Consider the following 19,019-nt stretch of genomic DNA (forward strand, 5'->3'; position numbering starts at 1 on the left):
GATCAATCTCTGTAAATGAAAACTGTGTTTATCTCTAAATTGATATAAAACTTTGGTAGTCTTTTAACCCGTTCTGTGCCATGTCAGTATATATACGGACAAACCTATACTGGCACAAAATGCTGAGTCTGTATACTGTTTATACAGTACAGATAAACCTCTACTGGCACAAAATGCCAAGTCTGTATATACAGACATGGTTTTGCGCACATTTGCACAAAAATATTTGAGTCTGCTCAAGTATACCTAGTACAGAAACCAGAAAAAAACATCAGTGGTGATGTAAAGTGTGTGCCACCACCATAAGACAGTTGTAGAACTAGGTACAAATGCAAAGACTGCGATGTCGGCCTATTTATGGAACCCAGTTTCATAGAATACCATACATTAGAAAATTATTGAACAGAAGAACAGGGAAGGTGTGTATGTGAACGTAAATAATGTATATAATGAAAATAATATAAGTAAATGTAAGTAAATACTGTAGAAGTAAATCATGAAATCAAGTACTGTAATGTAAGCAAAATAACATAAGAAATGTGTGATCTACCATAACTAACGTGACTGTGTGCAGCATAAGTGTTTGTCATGGGGTTTTTATAAAATATCACGGAGTTTTTAAAATAAATGCTTAAATATTATTTAATTGATAATAATATTCAATAATATTAAAGAGCAGGGACAATGATTGTCTTGCTAAATCAAGCAACGATTCTCTAAGAACGAGAATTTATAAACTTTCTCGACAGTACACAGCAGAGACTAATCACTCAATTGCTGTTTATTAGTACTGTAGCCTCTGGAGAAAGTTACTTCACCCCTGACAATAAATAACTAATACTAACAATAGTATCAGGTTCTTGCTGATGCTTAACTCCTAGGAGGCACAACGGATTTTAAGTTTAATACACAAGACTGGCCTAAGTACCAGTTATGAAAGGCAAACGTTTATGCAAGCTAGGAGCTATAAGAGAAATAAGCTTAACTGCGGAGAAATGAAACAAGAGTTTACATTACATTAAGCTCAAGCAAAAGAACTGTTAAATTTATTGATTACAAAATAAATTTAACGTTACAATTCAAAATCAAATTAATGAGATCGCACTCACTCACTCACTCGAGCTAAATTCTTACGCCTAGGAAAAACACCTTAATTAAACTCTTAAGACTAGGAAAACGAAAGGAAATACTGAACGATGAATGCTTTGTATCACCAAGGGTGAGAGCACTGGAGACTGTGGTCTAAGTAGAGCCTGGCTGACTTCTCACTTGTTGGAGCACAGATCCTTCCTCCGTCAGAGTAAACACTGGACTGACTAAGTCGTGGGAAAAAAGGGGAGCAGTAGGCCGCATTTTTTAACGGTCGAGTGAGCGAAACGCGCCCAAAACAAATCGCTCAGCGGAAGCGCTAATGTCTCACACAAAGACGATCACGTATGACACTGAAAAATTGATTTGACAAAGCTTCCGTCCGAATGAGCGGTTAACTGAACGATAAACAGTGAGTTTTCCACTAATAGTTCGTGGCTTCTCACAAAAGGGAAATGTCGCGAATTTGATTCGTGACAGTGTTTATAGTGCCTTCTGCGAGTGTTTAGAGTTCCTTATACTAATATAACATAGTATAAAAAAGTGAATGTGAAAATACATAAAATTTGCACAGAACCCCAACTTCACATCATCATAGTTCCGACAATGGCTGCATTACAAAAACCAGGTTGAGCTTCCATACTACAAGTATTCCATGCATCCACCCACTCCACACCAAAATGGACTATCTATCCACATCAGCTGCTGATGGTACTGACTTTTAGCCATCTGACACAAATCTGGGCGTGCAGGACAAAAAAAACTTGTTTCAGGCAGAAAACAGCCAAAGTGAGCACTTTTACTATCACTAGGCTTATATTAACCACTTTTCAGGTTTTTTTCATGGGAAAAACAAAAATGTTGCAAATGGCCAGCACTTGGGATCAGTCAGCCTATGGCTAAAACACATTATTCTAACTCTAAAAACAGTTTATAAATCAACCTAAACATGCAGGTTTGGTCTAAGATATCATCAAAATTGGTAAAAAAAATCAAAACTCATTGTTAAACCAGGGTTTGGTCATCATTAGGTGGGGTATTTCTACCCCCATCGTTAAGCTGGGGTATCACATCTAGGGGTATCATATATCGAGGTATTACTGTATTGCAAAGCTAATGGCCTGTCATTGCTCATGCCCTAGTGCTGTATTGCGATTGTTAAACTACCCCAGAGCTGCATTGTGTACTATACTGTTTATGACTGTGAACCCTCCAGTGCTGTTTTTTCCCATCAGTGCCAAAATCTGGTAAGTACTTGCAATAGTACACAATGTACAGTACTGTATTACTATACCGTATGATAACTGTAATGTTTTTATACCAGTATGTATGGTTTTCATCATTTAATCATGGTAAAGTTTTTAGGATGGAGGGTGAGATGGATATAATCACAATATCTGGCACAAAGCTGCATGTTGAGCCAGATATACAATATCCGGTGTTTCACGTTATTTGGGGTAGGGCTTGGCTGAATTACAACGGATAATTGAGAGTTTGCTGTATACAAATAAAGTGTTATATAGAAAATACACTGCCTAATATTAAGCTGGGTTAAACTAAGAAATACAAACCAACTTTCTCTTGCAGCTCAGATGAAGAGGAGTGGAGGAAGAAAGAGGAAAAGAAACAGAAGTTAGCAGAAAGACAGAAAAAACTAAAGAAGTTGTTGGAAGAGGATGAGAAGAAGTACCAACAGGAAAGAGAAGACAAGTACAGAGCATCCAGAGGACGCACTGTTCATCACCACTTTGTGTATCCTGAGGTAGATGAAAGTTTTTTTTTTTTTTTTTTTTTTTTTTCCAGCTACAAATATCATTGTACAGTGCTGAGACCTACCATTAAAACTTAAAACTATTAAGTCTTAGAGTGCAAGGGTCTGGAGAAGCCCCCAGTTTTTGATGATACTTTCTAAAATATCTGATACTGTTGGACCATGTCTGACCTTTCTGTATGTTTGCTGACTACATTTTATAGTGTTGGATACAAACTGATCACATCTAACAGTTACATTTGTTTCATAAATGAGTAGCCTATAAAATATTTAGGGCTTAATTACACATATACACGGTTTAATAGCTGATCCAGCCATGAACCGTTGTCTTTCTGTCTCTTGCCTGATGCCCAGCCCCAGAATTCATTTAATTGGGTATAGGAAAAAAAAATTTTCCAAGTATTTCTGTTGCCTCTTGTGACTAATTCCTCCAGCCACTCCAAGCCTCCTTCTCTTAAATCCACTAATTTTCTCTCTTTTTTTGGGATGCTGAAGGGGTACCTACACATGGTGGCACTGTTCCTCCTGGGTGGATCAGCTGTGGTGTCCACCCAGGAGCCAGGCCTACCCATAATTTCCTGTACCTTGCTGTGGAAAGAACCATAGTCCAACCCTGGTGAGGCATTTAACCTGTTCCGTGCCAGAGCCTTTGTCAGCTTTTGCTCCCCCCCAGTGCTGAGGTGTGGGAGGCTGGCTGACCCCCAATGCCGGCCATTTCTTATTTATTTATTTTTTCAAGAATAGACTTGATAAGTGGTTAAAATAAGCCTGGTGATAGTAAAAGTGCTCACCTGGGCTGTTTTCTTTCCAAAAACAGATGCTTTTGGTCCAGTGGCATGCAGTGAACTTTGGTACGTAAATCCCATAGATTTAATTGGTCCCCATGCACCCAGATTTGCATCAGATGGCTACTTTCAGAGACCGTCAGCGTCTGATGTGAATAGATAGTCCATTTGTGTGTAGAATGGGTGGATGCATAGAGTACTTGTAGTATGGAAACGCAACCTGGTGTACATAATGCGGCCACAGTCGGAACTATGATGATGATGTGACGTTGGGTTCCATGGTAATTTTACATTTTTTCACATTCACTTATTTTTTATACTACAGTATATTGGTATAAGGCTTTATAAACACTCAAGTAGCACACAGTCACATTAGTTATGGTAAATCACACATTTCTTACGTTATTTTTCTTACATTACTTGATTTCATGATTTACTTCTATTTGCTTACATTTACTTATGTTATTTTCATTATATTCGCTATTTACATCACACACACACACATTCCCTGTTCTTCTTTTCAATAATTTTCTAATGTATGGTACTCTGTGAAGTTGAGAGTATGAACAATATCCTTTTGCAATGCAGCGCTACATGGTGACACTTGACTTTACAGGGGGACTGAGGATCAAGGCAAGCGAGACCTCTACCCTCCTCCTGCTCATGAGAGGGGAGGAGGGGTGTCCGTCTTCCCATTTTCTGTCACGCAACTTGGGCACACTCAAATACTTTCCCACAAATGTGCACAAAACTGTGTCTGTATATATACAGACTTGGCATTCTGTGCCAGTATAAGTTTGTCGGTATATATACAGACATGGCATTTTGTGCCAGAATAGGTTTGCCTATATATATATAAACATAGCATGAAACAGGTTAACCACAAAGGGGGTACTGGATCCTTACACAATGTATTTACTGTTCTGTACCTCCCACAGAAGCAGTTGCTTACTTGTAGTCAGTGAGTCCCCTTGGCCAGACAGACCAGGATTAAACAACAACCGCAACCTATATTTTTGGACTTCCTGTTCTGACTTTTAACATAATCTGTGTTTTGCACATTGTCTCTGGTGGAGTAGTGGTTGAAATGCTTCAGTTGAGCAACAACCATACAAATGGCCTCATGAGGTGACTGGAGCTTATTCGGTCATATAATGCCACCCAGGATTTGGGTGTTACCATTTCTTTTGTCATGTTTCAGTTAACATGCATTCCTTACGTTGACACCAGCTCAGTATCTGTTATGTTGATGTGTAGCATGTATAACAAGTGCAACCTGAGAATGCAAACCACAGCCACAGTGGAGTGTGTGGTAGATCTTATGGAGATGTTATCTTGTAATTTTTGTGCAAGCATTGTAGGCATTATTTATTGAGTCAGAAGCAAAAATGTTGAAATTGGCACTATCCTGCAATGCTAGAGAATCCTTTAAAATTTTTTTGGATCTGGATGATGATCCAGATCACCACCAAAATCTAATGGATTGTTCCATGGGCCATACTCAACCCCTTCAAAAAATTTCAGCAAAATCCAATCATAACTTTTTGAGTAATCCTGCTAACTGACAAACAAACCAATTCCAACAAAAACATAACACCCTTGGCGGAGGTAATTATGTGATACTGTATTTGTATCCAGTTTGATTTATGGATTTGAAACTGACAAGACATCACAATGAAAAGTCAAGGATGAGAGTAGAGGAAATGGGACTGTTGAAGAATAACTGTTGCTTATATCAGTGAAAGATCCCAGAAAGATATTGAGCAAGAAAGTATACAGTACTGGTAAAAGGGAAGAAGAGTGTATGCCTAGATGCTATGGCCACATCTAGAGAATGAGTGTGACCTGAGTAATGAAAAGGATATGTTTAAATATGTTTGAAAGTAGGAGGATGCATGGAAGACTAAGAAAAGATGATTTGATATGACAGATTAATGATTGAGGAAGTGAGGTATGGACACTGAGAAAACAGAATAAGTGGTGACTGATTGAATGGATGATTGGACAATACGTGGTGCAGTGCATGACAAAAGTTGCATGTGGTATGCCTTAACTTACTTGACAGTTTATGAAGTGACTTTGCTAGACAGATGTTGTAAGAGTAGTTTAAGGTGAAATATGTTAATGTGGCTGGTTTTGCTTGTGGGATGGAACTAAAGATTTGAATACATGAATGGGTGTGTGGCCTCATTCACTGAATACTTTACTTTTTTTTTTTTTTTTAACCCCATTTATGATAGTGTAAAATAAAGTTATGATAATGATGATGATGATGTAGCATACTGACTTATTATGTGAAAGGTTGTCATTATTTCCACTTTAACAGGTGGAGATGCTAAAATGCCGTCTGGAGGAGCTGAAACAAAAGAATGAGGAAGAGCGAAGAAAGATGTCTGAGGCATTATCTTACGAGGCTTGGCGGCGCAGTAATGCACAGGTCAGACAGGTGAGCATGCAGAAGACCTAAGTACTGGGTCAGAAGTCAAAGAAAAGATCCATCCAAACATTAGTCACCTAATTGTTCAATGTCTCATCAGGGTTGTAGTTACTTGAGGCAAGGCCACTCATTCCAGACATTTAAACCCTTCATCATGATGACGTTCATTTTGATGAAGCCACCACCAGATTATTATTTGCAGTTTTAAGGTAGCTGTCCAGTTATGAAGTGGTTAATGAATGCAGTAACTATCACACCTTTCCATTTCAAAAAGTATCCCCCCTGTGGTGGAGGACACAATCTGGCCGCACTATGGGGAGGTACTACCACTCTGTGGCCGAGTTGTGTTAGGAAGAATTCTGCCACTGTATTCCCTGTGTGTCATAAAAGGCAACTAAAAGGGGTGGGGTGAGGGGACTAGGGACCCCCTCCTCTGTTTTTTTTTTTTTTTTTTTTTTTTTTAGGTCCTACAAGGAAAATAGAAAGGGATGTGGGATTGAGTTGTCCCCGTACCCTGAAGATTGGGTCTATGAATGTGCGTGGATGTAGTACAATTGAGGCTAAAAGGGAAGAGATTGGGAGAATGTTTGTGAGAAGAAAGTTGGATGTGTTAGCTTTGAGTGAAACAAAGATGAAAGGGAAAGGTGAGTCAAAGTTGAAGTGTGAGCGGAAAGATGTCAGGTGTTGATAGAGGAAGGGTGAGAGAAGGTGTGGGCTTGTTAGTGAGCCCGGAAGTGCAGCAGTATGTGATTGAATGGAAGGAGGTGTCATCGAGACTGATGTGGGTGAAAGTGAAATTTGAACGTGAGTTGTGGGTATATAGGCCTTGCAGCGAAAGAGGTGCAGAAGAGAGGGAGTCTTTCTGGAATGATGTTGATGAGTGTCTGCAGAGTTTTGGAGTGAATGTGAATGTGGTAATGATGGGAGATCTGAATGCTAGAGTGGGAAATGTAGCAGTTGAAGGTGTAGTTGGTATGCATGGTGTGCCTGGAAGAAATGAAAATGGGGAACGTATGATAGGAATGTGTGTTGAACGAGAGATGGTGATTGGAACTACCTTGTTTGAGAAGAAAAATATTTATAAGTATACACGGGTGAGACAGGAGGGTGGAAGGGTTGTTGACAGAGCATTGATGGACTGTGTGGTTGTGTCCAGGAATGTAACAGGAAGATTGTTGGATGTGAGAGTTTTGAAAGGGGAGGGTGGAGGTATGTCTGACCACTAACTGGTGGAGGGAAGGTTGAGAGTAGGTAAGAGATGGGTGAGAGCAAGGAGAGTTAGGTGTGGCATGGGGATTTTGAAAGTGAATGAGTTGGATAAATGAGAGAAAATGATAGAGTATCAGGAGAAATTGAAAGATGAGTGGAATGCAGTGAAAGATCAGGAGAATGGCAGTGTGGAGGAGGAATGGCAGTTGTTTAAGAGTTCTGTGGTGGGGCATGCTGAAGAGGTGTGTGGTTTGAGACGAGTGGGTGGTGGTGTAAGAAGGGGACGTGAATGGTGATGCGAGGAAGTAAGTATGGCTGTGGCTGAGAAGAGACGTGCATATGAAGTGTGGCTGCAGAGGAAGGATGAGGTGTCATATGAGAGCTATAAGGAAAAGAGGAACAGGGCGAGGAGGACTGTGCGTGATGCTAAAGCAGCAGCAGATGAGAGGTGGGGTAGGCAGTTGACTGAGAATTTTCAACAGGATAAGAAAATGTTTTGGAAGGAAGTGAAAAGGGTGCGAAAGGGAGAGTCTGGGAAGGAAGGGCGAGTAAAAGCAGAGGATGGAAGGATGTTAATTGAGATGGATGCAGTAAGGAAGAGATGGGCGGAGTATTTTGAAAGACTGCTAAATATAGAGGAGGAAAGGGAGCTTGAGATTGTGGCAGATAGAAGGGTGCAAGGAATACTCTGTTGGGAGAGTTGACTGATTCTTTGATCACGATGGAGGAAGTGCAGGAGGCAATAAAGGAGATGAAAACGGGGAAAGCTGCAGGTATGGATGGGTGTGCTGTAGAATGCCTGAAAGGTGGTGGAGCAACTATAGTTGAGTGGTTAGTAAGATTGTTGAATGTGTGTTTTGTGACTGGTATGGTGCCAGTTGACTGGGCAAGTGCTTGTGTGGTTCTGTTGTATGAAGGTTAGGGTGATAAGTATGAATGTACTAGCTTTAGGGGTATAAGTCTGTAGAGTTCTGTAGGTAAGGTGTATGGTAGAGCTTTAATTAAGAGAGTTAAAGAGGGTACAGAGGGAATGATTGGTGATGAGCAGTGTGGCTTTAGGAGAGGGAGGGGATGCGTGGATCAGGTGTTTGCTCTGAGACAGATGTGTGAAAAGTATTTAACGAAAGGTAAGGATATGTTTTGGGTGTTTATGGATTTATAGAAAGCATATGATAAAACTGATAGGGAGGCTTTGTGGACTGTTTTAAGATTGTATGGATTGGATGGTAGGTTGCTAAAGGAGTGAAAAGTTTTTATGTAAATAGCAGAACGTGTGTAAGAGTGATAAATACTGCGAGTGATTGGTTTCCCGTGAGAGTGGGGCTGCGGCAGGGGTGTGTGATGTCGCCTTGGTTGTTTATTATTTATATGGATGGTGTTGTAAGGGAGGTGAATGCAAGAGTGTTAGATGGAGGTTTGAGTCTGGTGAATGCTGACAGTAGAGAGTGGAATCTAAATCAGCTGCTGTTTGCGGATGATACTGCACTGGTGGCTGGTTCAGAGGAGAGATTGAGACAGTTGATAGAGGAGTTTGGAAGGGTGTGTGAAAGGAGGAAATTGAGAGTAAACGAGAATAAGAGTAAAGTGATGAAGTGTACTAGGTTGGTAGATGGTAGGAAGATGAATATAGTTTTCAATGGTGAGTTGCTTGATGAGGTAGAGTTTTTTAAGTATTTAGGGTCACATATTGCTGTGGATGGAAGAATAGATGCAGAAGTGAAGTTTAGAATGAATGAAGTAGGAAAGGTGCTGGGAGGAATAGATAAAGTGTTTATAAGTCATTTGCTTAGAATGGATGTAAAGAGAAGACTGTATGAGCGTGTAGTGGTACCGACTGCATTATATCAGGCTGAAATTTGGAATATGGGTGTAGCAGAGAGGAAAAGTTTAAATGTAATGGAGATGAGGTGTCTGAGGAGTATGTGTGGAGTGACCCATATGGATCGAGTGAGAAATGATGAAGTGCGAAGGAGAATTGGAGTTGTGTGGGAGATGGCTGATCGAGTTGAGCAGAGGGTGTTGTGATGGTTGGGGCATATGGAGAGAATGGATGATGAGCGAATGGTGTTAAAGATAACTGGATCGAATGTGAGAGGTGTAAGGCTGAGAGGAAGACCATGAATAGTATGGATGGACAGTATGAAGAGAGCGTTGGATACAAGAGGGATTTCTGTTGAGCAAGGAAGAGTGGCTGTGCGTGATAGAAATGATTAGAGAGAAATTGTGAATGAGTAAATGATAATGCAGCCCTGAGGGGATATTCTCCCACATTTGGTCTGATCAGCTGATCCGGGGCTGGATTCACTAAACACTTAAGACGCCAGATCTCCTAATGGTGCCTAAAGATATGGTGCTGAGGCAGAATTAGCCATTCACTAAGCATGGGCACGGCCATTTTGCACCAAGATCTGGCACCTCAAGTTAAGCACATGTAGGACATACCTTAACCTACATCACAATCCAGAATCAGTATGTTTATCAGGTATGCCACCTCTTGGACTGTCTATTGCCTTCGGCCCTCTTCACTTCTAATCAGCGTCGTAATAGAAGGAATTGAACAGACAGATATATAAAATTTGTGCCATATTCATTTTAGTGCAGCTAAGAACTCTGGCAATACTTATTTCTTTACAAAGTAATATGAATGTGTCAAAAATAAACATGCCACCGGGAAAGCCTGGGGCTGCTCGAGCAGTCAGCTGCTGATGTCTATAGTACAGAGATGGAGTTTGTGGCTGTGTATTTAGCTCGCCGACATTTACGTCGAGAGAGAAGGTTCAGGGACCCATTAGACCCTCTCCATGTGCCTGATGAACATTTGCTTCAGAATTATAGGTTTCCACGACATGAAATCAGACTTCTGGCAGGTCATAGGTTGATAATGGATGTACTAAACAATGACGGTTTGATATACTAAGGTGATTAAATTTATATGAAGACAATAATTTTATTTCAGACATGGCACTGGAATTAAGGTGTTAAATAAACCTAACAATCATTACCTAAACAAAGCCCATGTGATACAAACCATTTCATGCATCAATATACTGGAACTGGTAACAGGAAAAATCAAAAGGAATGACTTCTTTAATAATATGAATGCTCAACGTAAGACCAAAGCGAAATTATTACTGATTGATGGGATCAACTTTAACCTTTGGCATATAGGAAATTTTTCTAAGGTAATTGCCTACAATACCAAACGATTCTCAGTCATCAATGCCAAAAGCACAACCCCACCTCCGTCCCCCCCAAAAAAAGTCTTAGACTTGTATGATCAAGTTGATCAAAGTGTCATAATCAAACCCTGCTTCTACCAGTAAAGCCTCATGAATGGGTTAGGTTTGTTTGATATGGTAAGTTAGAACAAACAGCTTACATCCTCATAGGCACTGTGTAACTAACAACAGAAATATGCATTTTTTAAATACTTAAAGTTTTCTTTGCCTCCCTCATTTCCTTGGCTGCCTTCCCCTTAACTTGTGATCTGAAATCACAAAATTTCTTCCTTACTTCACTGCTCTCCCTTTTCACTCTAACACTTCATCCTATAGGTTATACATCCCCATGCTAGCATCTTTGCATTCATTGTAATGTTTGTGTCTAGTGAGGAAAAATAATTGTTTTTGTTTGGGAGACGTCAGTACTGATGAGGGTAAATATTTCCTTTATTGCCGTTCCCAATTTTTGGTGTTTTTTTTTTGTTCCATTTGATAGTTTTTTTTAGTTCATTTGAGTGTTTTGAGGCCTCATTTGTTGTGCAAATGAATAATAACCATAATGTGACTATGACAATCTGATCAGAAATATTAGTAATGGTGGAAGGGACCGGACCACTGCCAGTGTTTAACTAAACCTAACCTAACCTAGCTTAACTGTACCTAATAATTTAATCTACCCAAACCTAACCAACCTTACCCAACCCAGCCTAACCTAACCAAACCCAGCATCCAATTGGGAAGTTGGGAAACGAAATCCGCCTTTCATCATGTTGAGCAAGATTCAGTAATATTCATTTGCACACAATAAAACACATACAGGCATACACTATAATTATGGTAACACAAATCCACTGGGTATGGTAAGAGTGCCCGCTAAAGAAGTGGCAATAAAGGAAATAAATACCACTAAGAGTTCGTCTCTTAAAAAGTTAGGACATCTCTTCTTTGGTTCTGTTGGAATTGGAGTTTTTATTTCCAGTTTATATTTCGCTTCAAGAAAACATGCCGAGTGAGTTTGTGATGTTACTTCCTCCTGTTGGGTTGAGGACTGTGTGTTGTGCATGTTCTCCCCTCTGTGCTTGTGTTTACATTAGGGGGATAAACAGCTGATATGAGGGTTTGCTCCGTGATTGGTTGATTGCGACAAAGCCTCACTTGTATGATTCTTTGTCATTGGCTGAGCAGAAATCAGTTGATGATGGCCGATTTAAGGCACATACCACTTACGACAGGGGTAAGGTGCTGTAAAAAAATTTAGTGAATACCAAAATCTGGTGAGAGATATGGCACCACAGGAGCGCATAGTTTGTGGTGCCATATCTTGCCTAGGTGTCTCAAATTATGAACTTGTTAGTGAATCCAGCCCCAGGTCAGGTGTGGGGAAGGGGATGGGTCCATTATGATGTGGCAGGGGTAAACCTGCTCTGCTGTCGGGCCCTGCAGCGGATGTTGCTGATTGCACTGCGCAGTTGACCCTCATACGATGTGGTGTAGTGAGGATCTGTCCCTTCTCCCCTCGGAGCTAAGATGTGAATGAATGTGTTCATGTGGATGAGTAAATTTGGAATGTGTCATCCTGTCTCGGCTACCTCCCTTTCTCTGGGGGAAGCAGCCTAGGTATATAGATGGATAGAAGACACATAAAAACTTCTATAGCAATCAAGGATGAAATAAACAATGCATCATTGGATTGAAAGACTTAAGGTTAGAGTGACTAATTCCTCTTCCCTGAGTGGCATTTTCTGAGCAATAAAGCCCACTTATCCTTGAGATTTAAGCCCTCCCAGTCCGTGTGGGGTTGGAGCTGCCTGATGCATTAGAGCACCAGGCATCCTTTTATCAGTTATATTATTACCACCCAACATAGTAAAGAACCATGTGTTCATTTCAGTATAACTTTCACTTCAGAGTCATTGTTAAATTATGATGAGGTATTTTTTTTCTATATTACATATTTGTGAAATGGGACTTAACTGTCAATTTTTGGAAGGGAAATAATATTCCCAGAGTTCTCATTGTATAGTACAGTGATCCCTTGGTTATTGTATGTGATTGGTACTGGGTCTGTTGCGTGTTAATGATATTGTGTGATAACGAAAGCTTAGAACCTGTGGGATTCATCCTAATTGGTACCGATCACCCCACTCGTAAACCCAAATTTTCCCTTTTACAATAATTTAGACCCACTAAATACATACATAATGTTATGGTAGGTATCAGAAACACACAGAGGGATGGTTTGGTTAATAGAAAATGCTGAAAAAGAAGGAAGGCTAGGGGGTGGAGAGTTAATGGTCTCCACCACCTTAACACCTTAAGTATGGCCTCATGTTTGAATCCCTTCAAGCCATCAGAAACCACAGATTTCGCGCCATCATTGTCGGCAGAAATGAACTCAGGTGCGCGATAATAAAGTTTTTAGAAAAAAAAAAAAAAAAAAAAAAAAAAAAGTGCACTAAGAGCAAGAGTGCAGATTTTCTTCTAGCAGTGATAATGGAAATCAACACAACCAGGTGTATGATAACTAAGGCATCACTGTACTATGTTTTTGCCACACCTTAATGGGCAGCTAGAACCAGTGCATGTTCCCAGATACAGTATGTAATTCACTCACTCACTGCACACCCAGTTTGGATAGTGAAATCTGGCATGTTAGAACCATAGAGTTTTATGAGTGTCATGCTTATGGGAAGGATGTTGGAGAGTGGGGGCATTGATGGTGTTTCTAGTGTCAGGGGTGTGTCTGAGGTGCATGTGATGACCATCTGGGTTGTGTCCGTGGAGTGTGTCCAAAGATAAAGAGTACCTTTTGGGATATATAGGGTTGGCAGATATGGCTGGGGTGGATGTGGTTATCATGATGTCCTTCGTCTTGTTGAAGTCACAGTCCATGATATGAATTATTGGTACCACAAGAGAGGGTGATGTTGGACCCATTGCTACTTGGACAAATTTGGATTTTGCCCTAGTTGTATACTTTTAGTAGTACTGTCTTGTATTTAGGGTCAGTATTACACATGTAAGTTTAACCAAAACATCAAATATTAAAAAACTTTCCCTAGCCCTGGCTTCAGCCAAAGTACAGTACCATGAAATTTTTAAAATTATGTGAGGTGCTTGATATATGCTAATTACCTGAAGTTTGACGTAGATGGAATTATATAAATGAAAATTTCAGTGGTATGTGGTGGGTACCGTCATCCACTCACTTGATGTAGTGCTGCCTACTTCTTCTTTCACATATATCATTCTTTTTCTGTGTCTGCCCTCCTCTCTTTCTATTTCTCCCATCTTTCCTGTCTTTTTTTTTTTACTATTCATTCCATTTCTGTTGGCTGTACATTGAGTGACAAGCCTAATGTTTTCTTGTAGGCCACGAAACCATTTACAGCTCTGGTTAGTAACCATATAACCGGTCCATATGTGTTCCCTGTGTATTAGTAAGTGGGTTGGCTAAGGGTTAGTGCCCCTCCCTGTAAAATAAGTAATTCAGAGACAGACAGCTGCCACTTACTAGATTATGGCATCTTGCTATAGATAGATAGATAGATAGATAGAAAATTGCCAAACACTTAGGGACAGATTAGAGTTGCTCATTATTGAATGAATTACTAGATAATGATGCAGGTCTGTGACAGTGTAAAGGCAAATTCTTTAAGTGAGTGACTTTCAGAAGTGTGGAATGGCACCTCCAACTCATTAACTCACTGACATATTTGTCTGCTTTATTCTTGCTATTTCCAGATGACTTTTCAAGCATCATAGTCCTGAACAAAGGCTAAATCTAACTCCTCAGTTGAAGAAATATCTCCTAAGGTTAATAAACTCAGGCACAGATTTTTTTTGGGGGGTGGAGGAGGGGCATATGCCACCCTTAATGTTGGCAAACTAATGATAACTTGTATTAACCCTTTGAGATTCTGATGATGCATTTTTACGTCATTCCAAATCCAACCTGAGAGATTCTGATGATGCATTTATGCATCATGTTAAGATACATTTGTAAAATATTCATCATAAATCATGTTTATGCATGATGACAGAGACTTGAGCGTGACGTCACAGAATTGTTGCTCTATGTGTGGCAGGTACTGCACAGCTGGTCTGACTCATGGCTTTGTCTGTCTGTTACTCTGTTCTTGGCTAATATTTTTCTACAGCAAGGTATAAACTTTATTGTTTTTGCCTAAAGTCAGCTTGTCATTTTGACATTTTATTTTCTTTGTTTTCCTTTTTTGAACATACTACAATAAAGCACAGCTTTAAATGACACCAAAACCAGTATTCTGTCATGAAAACTGTATTTACACAAACTGATTATAGAAAAAGATCACTAAGCGAATATGTGGCCAAGAATCATACAAAAATGTGCATCTTTTTTTCATTTGCTTTACTGTGCAGTAACATGCATAAATTGCTATAACCTATACATCATTATAAGGGTAATTTATTGTAGTTTTGCATGGTTTAACCCAGATTTATATATCATTATTATTATTTTTTTTGACATATTTTTCTATGGCAAGGCATAAAATTTTTGGTTTTCATCTAACTTTAACTTGTCATTTTGATTTTTGATTTTCTTTGTTTTCCTTTTTTGAACATACTATGATAAAGTACAGTACAACTTTAGCTTCAAAATAACACCACAACAAGCATCCTTTTGTAAAAAGTGTATTTATATTGACTGATCAAAGAAAAAGCTCGTGAAGTGAATATGTGGCCGAGAATCATTTAAAAATGGTGCTTCTTTTTCGTTTCATTTTACTGCCCAATAAAATGCAGAAGTAACCATAATCTGTATATCATTGTAATGGTAATTTATTTTAGTTTTGCGTAGTTTAAACCAGATTTTTAATACGTATCTTTATTTTATTTTATTTTATTTTTTTGCTGAATATTTTTCTCCGGCAAGGCATAAAATTTTTGGTTTTCACCAAACTTCAACGCATCATTTTGAGTTTTCATTTTCTTTGTTTTCTTTTTTTGAACATACTATGATAAAGTACAACTATTCAGCTTTAAAATGACTCATAAGCAACATTTTATCATGAAAAGTGTATTTACACAGAGGGATAAAAGAAAAAGATCGCTGTGCGAAGATGTGGGTCAGTGTGAGAGCAGCTGACTCTAGCACAGACATAATCTGCCTGGCCAGAAACCTGATAGTGTTAGAAGCATTGGTATTTGTCAAAATATATGCAATGAATGTCTTATTGCATTTGTATATGCCCTTAGTATTGTATTCCTACAATTGAAACAGGTAAAATAAGTGATTTTTTAATGTTTCACTTGCTTTTTTTTTAATGTTTTGTTTGCTTAAATGCGTTAAGTACGAATTCTGCTTGAATTCATGCCCCCTCTCCCATTTTCTTAAGTGCTGAATTTGGCCCTGTAAACCTGTCTGAAAATAGCAAAAATAAAATAAAAACAATAATCGTCTGAGTGAAGAGGGTAGCTAATATAAGTGTGGTACTTTCTCAGTTCCTGCCATTGTTAATTAACCCTTCAGCTCATGAATGTTTTATTGTGTATTTTAAACTAATGCAAGACTGTTTTATTCATCTTAGGACACCCTTCCTCCTCGTGTTGGTATTAATGAAGGCTGTATCTACGCTCTCCAAAGCTGAATTAAATAATGTGGAGGTAACAAGAATAAAGTAAAGCTGTCATGGGACTGAAGATGTTAATAAACATAACACAGCTGTACTGCTGACCATATAATCACTCCTAGACCTGCTGAAACAATATGATAGTGTCTTCTTTTATGCTTGCTACCACCAGATAGTTTTATTTCCCTTAACTCGTAAATGCTGGGCTTATTTTGGCATGGCTGCCCTCTCACTATGTGCATATTTCCCAAATAGCCTTTTTTCAGATGTTCATATCTTGGAAAGTATAGCAGTTAGGGAAACGAATTAAAGACCATATTACTCACAAACTCTCCATTTTGCGATTGAAAGCATCTCCAGGAATGCAGGTGGTTGCATCAGCGAGTATGGACATGAAGAAAGTGAGTAACTTTTGGCGCTTGAAGCAGGATGTCTCCATGTGTATGCACACGACCCAGACTTTGGCTTTACTCTCAACTTGATAACTTCTCCAACACTAGATAAACTAGACACAGTGGCATCCAAGGCATGCCCTATGGCACTATCACTGAGCCCTTTCCTGGTATCCTTGGAAAGAGGGTTGGCAGGGTTGGATGAGGCAGGGGGTTCGTGTGAGATGGGAACAGAATTGGACGAGGAGGTTTCAGAAAACATTGATTTACATCTGGCAGAGTCACAGAGAAAACTGAGGTATGCGTGCATCGGGTGGTGGGAGTCTCTCCCTACCCTTTGGTGCTGAGATCAAATGGCAGCCAGTTCAAACTGTGATGGGAATACATTTGCGTCTCCTCCCATCACCTGGCAGTCTCCGTCCACCCCTTTTGCTGCGTCCTGTGCCATCAACCAGCGTGTAGGGGTTAAGAGAGACCCCATGATGTGTTTCTCCATGCGATTGTTACAACCTTGAGTTGATTTTATTCAATTTGAGGCAAGCCTTTTTTAACTGGAGGGGTTTGATATATGATAGCTTTAATTGAAGTTTAATAAAATTGTCTGGAGATAGCAGTAATAAAGTGATATGTTATTAGATTGAAAAGGCTGTACAGCCCCCTTTTTCTGAGTTACCATACATGACACACACATTATGTGTGCACAGTATTCTTTCTTCTCTATCCTAAGGGATACACAAGTCATTTAGTATAATAACAAGACTGGGTAGCCAAGCCCCAGGCCCCTCTGCTCCTGCTGACAGACATCTGCATTATGATCCTGGCTATTCATGATGATATCCTACCCCAGAGGGAACTTATTGTACCCATTTTTCTATGTGCAATGACTCACTGAATTCCCTTTCAATTTGTGAGAGACCCCTCACATGCAACCACTATCCCAGCTGAATGGAGGTCTGGGAACACACCTCAAGGCTGAGGCTAAGGGTGAACCTGACTCCAGAGGCAGTGCAGTCAGGCTGTTGCATGACAAGGAAGTCAATCTATCTGTCTATAGCCAGACACCTTAAGCCATGGCGTTCGGCGTTTATTTCCGTCGACCCCTCCCCCAGCTGGGAATTTCTTGAAAATCTTTTTTTTTTTTTTTTTCTTTTTAACCATAATACCTCAGCTAGTACTTGGCCAAAAATAAAAACTAAGTTTCATAATACCAATCCTTTCACTTCAAACTGATGGTCTCAGATTGTCCAGGTAGTTGTACAGTCAGAGAGAGCCTTTGGAAGTAGGATAACTTTTCGTGTTTTTTGTGGCTCTGTCCGTATGCATGGCACAAGTAAGGCTAATATTAGCCCTCCACAATAAAAAAACACCTTCATAATACCACAGTTAACCACAAACACTATTTCTATGTAGGCTTTGATAAGTGTGGTGTGAGTGTTTGGTGGTGTGAGCATGGGAGTGCAGTTGCTATGGCAGTGACCTTGAGGCGGGCTGGCTGACGTCTCACTGGACACGGAAAACTTTTTGCATAGGTCTGTCCATGATGGAGGTATGCAGGTAACTGGAGCATGATTGGGATGTGTGGAGGAGGGCTGCCAGTGTTTGCTTGTGGTGATAATTATCTGCAAAATATTCAAACAGTGCCACGAAACACTAAATCATGTACTGTATACATGCTATCCGGACGTCTCCAGGCGGTCATCTATACATGACACCCAGATGCCATGGATTATCTCATAAGTGGTGGCCACAAACAATTCGTCTCCACTCTCTGTCCCCTGCCATTTTGCTGCCCTTCCCCCAGTCACACCCCCCTCTCTCATATACTGTATACCCCAATATACAATACCCCTAGATGCGATACCCCAGCTTTGCGATGGGGTAGAAATACCACCATACCACGCCTAATGATAGCCAAACCCCGGTTTAACGATAGGTTTTGATTTTTTTTACTGATTTTGATGATATTTTAGACTAAAATTATATGTTTAGGTTGATTTATAAACTGTTTTTAGACATGGATTAATGTGTTTTAGCCATAGGTGGGTTGAACATTGTCATTTTGGGGTACAGTTTACTAAGCCGGATTTTTTCCAGACATATTTGACAATTTTCAGATTTTATTTGTTGGTTTCAGTTATTTACAGGTGTTAGGCTTAGGTTAGCTTCCTTTGCAGCTGTTAGGCCATTTAGATTGGCTTTAAACTTGTTTTTGGGCTCATTTGGGTGGGTTTTAGGCTTGGTTGAGGTGGGGGAAATCCATGGCTGATAAATGCTCCGCATTACTTACATGTTAAAAGTACCCCAATATACGATACCCTGTCTAATGATGGGGTTTTGCCTAACCAATTACATTGTTAAACCGAGGTATACCTATACCTCTCCACTCATGGTTTCTGATTTATGAAATTCATGGCTGCATTAGAGGTGCAACTAGATCTAGTTCTCTTGGCCAGTGCATTTTATATACAATGATGTTATCCAGTTTTGGTATCAGTGATGGTAA

At 39.7% G+C, this 19,019-nt stretch overlaps 1 protein-coding gene across 1 annotated transcript in view; it reads left to right on the forward strand.

Moving 5' to 3' along the window:
- LOC145394175 (trichoplein keratin filament-binding protein-like) overlaps positions 1 to 19,019 on the forward strand; it is a 112,278-nt gene that overhangs the window by 20,679 nt on the left and 72,580 nt on the right. Inside the window, exons 3-4 of the mRNA XM_080268158.1 lie at positions 2,677 to 2,851; positions 5,972 to 6,091. Coding sequence (XP_080124284.1) covers positions 2,677 to 2,851; positions 5,972 to 6,091 — 295 coding nt within the window. The remainder of the gene's footprint in view (positions 1 to 2,676; positions 2,852 to 5,971; positions 6,092 to 19,019) is intronic.

Source organism: Coenobita brevimanus, chromosome 26 (assembly GCF_032717465.1).
Source record: "Coenobita brevimanus isolate Jiangsu-jjx chromosome 26, ASM3271746v2, whole genome shotgun sequence".
In the NCBI taxonomy this organism is placed as follows: domain Eukaryota; kingdom Metazoa; phylum Arthropoda; class Malacostraca; order Decapoda; family Coenobitidae; genus Coenobita; species Coenobita brevimanus.